Source organism: Miscanthus floridulus, chromosome 3 (genome assembly GCF_019320115.1).
Source record: "Miscanthus floridulus cultivar M001 chromosome 3, ASM1932011v1, whole genome shotgun sequence".
Classification (NCBI taxonomy): domain Eukaryota; kingdom Viridiplantae; phylum Streptophyta; class Magnoliopsida; order Poales; family Poaceae; genus Miscanthus; species Miscanthus floridulus.
The window spans coordinates 15,582,952-15,591,167 of NC_089582.1; the positions used below are offsets into that span (position 1 = coordinate 15,582,952).

The window sequence follows — 8,216 nt, forward strand, 5'->3', positions numbered from 1 at the left end:
GACTTGTTCGGCTTCTTTTTTCAGCCGGAACAGTGTTTTTCTCTCACAACAATTCAGCCGGAACAGTATTTTTCAGCCAGTTTCAGCCAAATTTCAGACCAGCGAACAGGGCCAAAAATCTAAAAAAAACTAGGAGTGTGTTGCAGTTGGCCATTCTAGCTCCAGTGTTTGTATTAGTATTATTTTACTTGGATCATATCATACAGCCCTCTGTACTGTTCGTCTGTCTTTAACTGCAAGTAGAGGACAGAACGGCATATGCACAATTATTGGACCGGAGTATGTACATATGAAAGTCAAGGGCTAGCTAAGCTAGCTAGTTAGAAACACATGTATATATATAATGCCAATCGAATTTACAGTCTCTTGAAGAGCAAGAGGATACGTAGTGTGTACCAAACCAAGATTTATGCGTGTACCAAAACAGCGTACTCGTCTGTGCAAGTGACACTGTAACTACACAGTGTATGTATATATATCCGTCCGTTTGTATTGTACGTACATACGCAGCATGCAATGGCATTGCTACGTGTAAACTATAAATGTGTGTACATGTCGGAGTGGAGACAAAGACAACTAGCTGCATTATACTGTATACAATATATCCTCTCGATGAATATTGCTAGCTATGTGTACAAGATCGATCTGACGCGTTCAATGTGTCAGGTATAGAAATGGGTCGGTTGTACGTATGTCGTCACTGTGTATGATCATGAATATTGCCCGCTGTATTTAATTATATATGCAACACGCCTCTCTGTAGCTAGTGTAGTGTGTACATGAACATGGATGCCTGCATGACCTTCTTCTCCTTGCATTGCATGCGTGCACTGTTGGTGTGTTGCCATTGCCATTGCCATGAGAGATCCACATCAAGGAACAGTTGACTCTCACACACCATGCCATTGCCCCATTGCCACTCTCTCTCTCTCTCTCTCTCTCTCTCTCTCTCTCTCTCTCTCTCTCTCTCTCTCTCTCTCTCTCTCTCTCTCTCTCTCTCTCTACATGTAGTTAGTTGTAGACAGGTGCCCTGCATGGTATAGTAGTAGCAGCAGTAGTATGTAGAGAGCACGCGGCAACTGCAGGGCCTAGACAGAGGTAGTGATATATGCAGTACCTGTACAAGTATAACTCTCACATGTACATGCATGTAGAGACATGGATGGAAGGCTTTTTCAGAAAAGAAAGCCTCGCAGTATGTATGCATGCTTTGAATTGGATCCTCAGGCTCATCAGGCCTCAACAGATCACTTGCTTTGGATATTATATATATATATATATATATATATATATATATATATATATATATATATATATATATATATATATATATATATATATATATATATATATTGCTGGCATTGAGGAGGCCCTGCACAGTGCCACAACTGTTGTGAAGTGACTGCTTGTGCAGTGAGTATTTGCCCTAGCACAACCAAAAAGTGGCTCTACTAAATACCTACATCCTACTACCAAACACACAGTGGCACTACTACTACTGCAGGCAAGCAGGGCACCAATGGCGACAAAGGTGGTGGATGCAAATGAGCATATTACTTTCCTCTTTTCCTTTATACAAAAGGAAGGATCGATGTACTCCTTCTGTTAGTGATGTATGGTGCTTTATTAGACATTGATATGGTTTTTAATAGTGGTGTAGCCAATGTTGATATATAGCTGCCTTTCTTATATGAACATAGTAATGAAAACAATACACGTGTATTTTGAATGGGCGAAAGTCAGAAATTTACCAACAACTAGTCAAGCTACATGTAAGTTGTTTAGGGCACGACACTTGCATTAATAGATTTGTGTTCAAAGTTCCTTTAACATGATATTGATTATTTTAATGACCCGCAATATGCCGTAAGACAAATTAAGGGCCCAAATATGTATTTTATATGACTTATTTCTGATTAAAATACACCTTACGTTTCTAATCAAAAGGAGTATATCATTAGAGAGATGTCCTCTGATGTTTACCTTTTTCTATAAACAGGAGGGTTTATTCCCCCCTAGCTACTGATTCCTTGATGATCTTTACTTTTGCAAGGACAACACAACATTGTATAGAGAGAGAGAGTGTGTGTAGGTACACAGATCCCTATGAGCTGAGGCATGTGTGAAGAGAATGTTATCTATCCATCCAAGTCCAACCATTTCTCCCTCCCTCTTCCCTTTCTTTTTTTATTTCTTTTTGGTTGGATGCAGCCTGTTGTGTGTGTAAATGTGGGAGGGAGAGGGAGCAAGTCTCATTCCTTTTGCTGGACTCCACCTTTAAAGCCATGCGCGCGCACACAACGCAAGCACAAGCACAAGCACAAGCACAAGCACACTTGCTCACCTTCTTGTCCGCTTCACACCTCCTCGCGGCCACTAGCCAGCGAACCCCGCCACCGCCGCCGGACCACATCTCATCGCGGCAATGGCCATCACACCGCGTCCTCCCCAATGATTGATCCACTCCGATCGCCATTGCCGCCGCCAGCAGCTTAATCCGATCCGATTCATTAGTTGCTTCTGTTTGTAGCTTTGTTTTAGCTCTCATTCACACAACAATGACCAACAACAACGGCAACGGCACGAACGCGGCGGCGAGCGGCTGGCTAGGCTTCTCGCTGTCGCCTCACATGGCCTCCGCCATGGATGAGCACCAGCAGCAGCAGCAACAGCAGCAGCAGCAGCACCATGGCCTCTTCTTCCCTTCGGTCACTGCGGCGGCCGCCGCAGCCTACGGCCTCGGCGGCGTGGCCACCAGCGCGTCGTCGTACTACACGCCGCAGCTGGCGTCCATGCCGCTCAAGTCCGACGGCTCCCTCTGCATCATGGAGGCGCTCCGGAGAAGCGATCAACAAGATAACGGTACGTACGGTGTGATGTGAAGAAATGCAATCTAGCTTGGTAGCTGATGGCCGGCGTCGATCCGTTTCGTTCTTGGTTTGATATATTTCTTGGCGTGCGTCGGTCGTCGGTCGATCGGCGTTGTTATTGATTCAGGGCCGAAGCTGGAGGACTTCCTGGGCGCGGCGGCTCAGTCGCAGGCCATGGCGCTAAGCCTGCAGGATAACCCCGCGGCCGCCGCCTCCAGCTTCTACTACTACGGCAACGGCGGCGGTTCGGGGCACCACCACGGGGGGTTCCTGCAGCCGTGCGCCGACCTGTACGGCGGACCCTCGGCCGCGTCCCTGGTGGCGGACGACGAGGCCGAGGCCGCGGCCGCCGCGACGGCCATGGCGAGCTGGGTGGCGGCGCGCGCCGAGAGCGGCGGCGTGCTGTCCGCCTCGGCTGGGCACCACCACCACGCGCTGGCCCTGTCCATGAGCTCCGGGTCGCTGTCGAGCTGCGTGACCGCGCACCCCGGCTCCGCCGCCGCCGAGTACGGCGTGGTGGCGGGCGGAAGCGCTGCGGTGTCGCTGGACGGCGGGCGCAAGCGCGGCGGCGCGGCGGGGCAGAAGCAGCCCGTGCACCACCGCAAGTCCATCGACACGTTCGGGCAGAGGACGTCGCAGTACCGCGGCGTCACGAGGTACACACCACCGTCTCTGTTTCCGTTTCTCGTCCCGTCATGTGCTTGCGTTGGTTAATCACGCACGTTTAGCATGTGGTTCCATCATTAACGAACTAACTAATCACCTCGTCCCGTCATGTGCTTGCGTTGGTTAATCACGCACGTTTAGCATGTGGTTCCATCATTAACGAACTAACTAATCACAAAAAATAATGGCGCTTAGAACTACATCTGCTTAGGTTATTATTAGCATTGTCTTAGCCGATTAATTAACCTAGTATTTTCGAAAGAACTAACGACACATACACGTGCGCACACTCACCTACACTATAAGGGGCCGTTCGGTTGACGGGGAATTGGTCCCTAGAAATATTCCTGGCTGGATTCGTATTCTAATCTGAATAGACGTCGTCAGCTGGAATTATTCCTGGCCAGGTTTCAGCTTAACCGAACAGGCCCTAAATCAAATCAAATAATCCGCTCCGATCCATACGTGTACACATATCACGCGTGTACAAATAAAACCGCCGAAACATGTTAACTAAATTGTCGATGAGATTAAAAATGCAATGAAATTAAGCAGGCATAGGTGGACAGGGAGGTATGAGGCGCACCTGTGGGACAACAGCTGCAAGAAGGAAGGCCAGACCAGGAAGGGCAGGCAAGGTACGGTAACAAATCAATCACAGTGTAACTATCGTTTTAAGTGTGTTATTACTACTAGTGTCATTATTAGGTTAGAGCAAAAAAAAAACTAACTAATACATCGGTGGTGGTTGAACAAACCGACGTGGTTCTGGCTGTGTGGGGATGGCGGAATATTTACGCGTACGGCTTGTTATCTCTCTCCCCCTGACTGTCACACTGCAGTTTATCTCGGTAAGCACTCTTTGCTGCACTGCACACACACAGTCTCTGTGCTAGCTAGCTGCACTGGCACTGGCAGTGCGTGCGTACACATTGATGCGTGGTAAAAGTAAAACATGCTGGTGGTAAAATCTGGGGGTGGATGCATGTGTCGTCGGTATTAGGCGGGTACGACATGGAGGAGAAGGCGGCGAGAGCCTACGACCTGGCGGCGCTCAAGTACTGGGGCCCCTCCACCCACATCAACTTCCCGGTAACTATTCTTGCTTGCTCATTTTCGTTTTTTTACCGTGATGCATGCCTGACAGCCATGGTAACTCTGTAATAACACTACTACTAGCTAGCTAGTAGGAGTACCAGTGCTGATCGAGCTGAGACTGTGCTTAATGAAGAAGTAATAAAAAAACAAAATGCATGGTACGGTGTTTATTTGCAGCTGGAGGACTACCAGGAGGAGCTGGAGGAGATGAAGAACATGACACGGCAGGAGTACGTGGCTCACCTCAGGAGGTACAAGTTTGACCTAGCTAGCTAGCTACCAAAGTCCAAAGCTGCTAGCTGCCAGTGATGCATGTTCCATCGATCGATCATCTACTATCTGAGCAACTGATTCATTATTAACCGCTGGATATTCATATGCATGGGCGTGTGTGGTGCATGCAGGAAGAGCAGCGGCTTCTCACGGGGCGCGTCGATGTACCGAGGAGTCACAAGGTCTGAAACTCAACTCTCTGAATGAATGACCCCAAAGACGACCGCTGAACCCAACAATGTTCAGCCGCAGTAGTTACATACTGCTGCCATGTGCACATGCATGCATGCGTCGTTCCTATATATATATATTTTTTCCTTTTATTTATATAGATTTTACCGGCTGACAAACAGCAAGTGATAGATCGATACAGGAGCTAGCTGCCTAGCTGTATATATGGAGCAGCAGCAATGACATTGACAGCATGTGTGTTGTCGACGCATGCAGGCACCACCAGCACGGGCGGTGGCAGGCGCGCATCGGCCGCGTCTCCGGCAACAAGGACCTCTACCTCGGCACCTTCAGTACGCATCCATCATCAATCCCCGCCCATCTTCTTCAATTTCCTTCCTTCTCTCTGCATCATCTGCTCGTCTGGTCCATTTCCATATACATATACATGCGCATTCATCATTCAGTTATACTACATGCAAGCTTCTATTCCATATATAGACGCTCTGCAATGCATTCGTCATTCAGTTATTCGCGTCGCACTGCACTTCATGGCATGGTGGAGGAGCCATGACGTCGTCGGGGCGGTTTCACGACGATGATGAGCTCGATCGATCCCGTCGCGCGCCATTTCTCGTCTAGACGATCGGCGCGGGTCCGATCGATCGAGCTCTGAAAGAGAGTGATCGAGAGCCGCATGCAGTGTGTAGGTCAGCTAGCTTAGCGCCTTAGCTAGATACGGGTGGATCATGCATGCATCCATGGACGATGGCGATGCATGAGTCTGTCGTAAGGACGAGGACGATGCTGGATGCAAAGGCTTTAGCGCACCCCAATCATGCCTCGTCCCTGCCAAAGAATGTCTTGCTGCTTCTGCTTTACTCCTCTCATTTCCTTTTGCTTGCTTGGTCCTTGCTTTTGTGGTTGTGCCATGCCATGGTGTGGCCCTCGTCTCTGCTTGCCTGCATCAGCGTCAGCAAGTGTGATTTTGATTTCTAGCATAGAGAGGGAGAGAGATGGCTAGGCTAGCTAGGGGGCTTTTGCGTAAGGCTGACATACCTCTCTTGTTTTTACACTGTCGTGGATCGCACGCGCTGGGGCCCTGCTGCACCTGCACGGAGCCCCTTTTCAGTTTTGACCACCGATTCCGTCCGCCGCGCCCCCATCGTGCCGACCGCCCGCCCCCGACCGGCCGGCTCTCCTGTTCAGATCATTCCTCCATGCACCGTGCATGCATCCAGCTGACTCCAACCTGATCGACGACCGTGCTGCTGCCTGCAGGCACGCAGGAGGAGGCGGCGGAGGCGTACGATATCGCGGCCATCAAGTTCCGGGGCCTCAACGCCGTCACCAACTTCGACATCACGCGCTACGACGTCGACAAGATCATGGCCAGCAACACGCTGCTGCCGGGCGACCTCGCGCGCCGCAGGAAGGACGACGACCCCGCCGCAGTCATCGCCGGCGCCGACGCCGGCGGCGGCGGCGGCGTCACGACCGCTGCGGCGGCGGCCGCCCTGGTGCAGCAGGCTGCTGTAGCTGCTGCTGCCGGCGCCGGCGCCAACCATAACGCCAGCGGCAGCGAGACGTGGAAGGTGGCCGCGGCGGCGGATCGAAGCCAGCACCACCACCACCACGACGTGCTCTCCGGCGAGGCCTTCTCCGTGCTGCACGACTTGGTGGTCACCGCCGCGGACGGCGGCCACCACCACAGCCACAGCGCCCACATGCCCATGTCCAGCGCGTCGTCGCTCGTCACCAGCCTCGGCAACTACCGCGAGGGCTCACCCGACCGCGGCGGCGGCCTGTCCATGCTCTTCTCCAAGCCGCCGGCGCCGGCTCCGGCGCAGGTCGCCAACAAGCCGATGAGCCCGCTCATGCCGCTGGGCTCCTGGGCGTCCACGGCAGCCTCGGCCAGGGCCGCCGCCGCCGTCTCCATCGCGCACATGCCCGTCTTCGCCGCCTGGACCGACGCCTGATCGTATCGATCAGTCGATCGATCCATGAGTGATGACATTGACATGGTCACCGGCCGATTCCACCACGCATGCGCCGCCTATCGACGGCCAGCCACCACTACGTACCCGCGCTCGGTGCACGTACGTACGCGCGCTCCTCGACCGGTTGCGTTGGACTTCTTCATCAGATCAGTTAGTTAAGTTAATTAGGGTTCTTGGATGGTAGCGAGTTAATTAGGTAGTAATAGCCATGGGAGATTGGTTAGTGAAGCTAGCTAGGCGATATGATCAAGGGCGGGAGTGCACAGCGCGGCCTCTGGTGTTTCCTTCTTCTCCGGCTCCGTCGTGGGCCGCGACGTGGCCGGAGAAGGAGGGGTTTTGTATAATGGAGGTCGGAGATGATGCATCTCCTCCAAAACTAATCCACTACTATTGTTAAAGTTATAGCCTCTCACTGATTGGTTACTAGCTACTGTCTTCTTCCAATTCTCGTTTCCTGATGGAGCCGCGGGTTGCATATCGAGCTGTTGGGCTTGAACCCGTCTGAACGACTGACATGTGGGTCCGGATGCAAATTCATCCATCATAATTCACTTACAGAACTACTTGACGCTCCGATCAGTGAACTGCGATATAAGGTTTTTTTTTAGGGAACACCTGCGATATAAGTGAAAAACGGCCCTCAAGGACACTCCACTCATTATAATTGGCGACTGGGCCTCAACTGTGGCCCATAAACTGGGCTTAACCTTATTGAGTTTACAATGGGCTGGGAATTGAAGTACTACGAACCAAAGAATAGATGTATTTAAAAGTAGGATCAATTTGTAAAAACAGCACGATTTGTGCAATATCAATAGCTTATTTAGATAAATTTTCAAAAATTCATGAAAGCATTTCTAATAAGTAGATATAAAAGTCCCATGAAACGGCAACTCAAATGGCGATTTCTATGTTGGAAAAACAGGACAAAATTTAGATTAAAAAAGATGGAAATTTTTGCCGTGGCGAGTTGAAATTATGCAATATTGGCTAGTTTGCACTACAAATACGCTTAATTGACAGGTACCATTATAAAATCAAGGACATTTGATGTAGGGCATCACATCGATTACAACATTAATATATGCGAACTGAGGAGAGAGACACGTTAGGAAAAGTCTTAAAATAGCGACTTGTG

At 50.5% G+C, this 8,216-nt stretch overlaps 1 protein-coding gene across 1 annotated transcript; it reads left to right on the forward strand.

Annotated features, from left to right (window-relative positions):
- Window positions 1-2,315: 2,315 nt before the first annotated feature.
- On the forward strand, window positions 2,316-7,457 carry LOC136545072 (AP2-like ethylene-responsive transcription factor CRL5). Its single transcript, XM_066537116.1, has 8 exons — window positions 2,316-2,862; window positions 2,998-3,526; window positions 4,092-4,174; window positions 4,540-4,628; window positions 4,812-4,885; window positions 5,039-5,089; window positions 5,355-5,431; window positions 6,360-7,457. Exons 1-8 carry the CDS (start codon window positions 2,559-2,561, stop codon window positions 7,055-7,057), a joined length of 1,905 nt encoding a protein of 634 aa, XP_066393213.1. The 5' UTR covers window positions 2,316-2,558; the 3' UTR covers window positions 7,058-7,457.
- The last annotated feature ends 759 nt before the right edge of the window (window positions 7,458-8,216 follow it).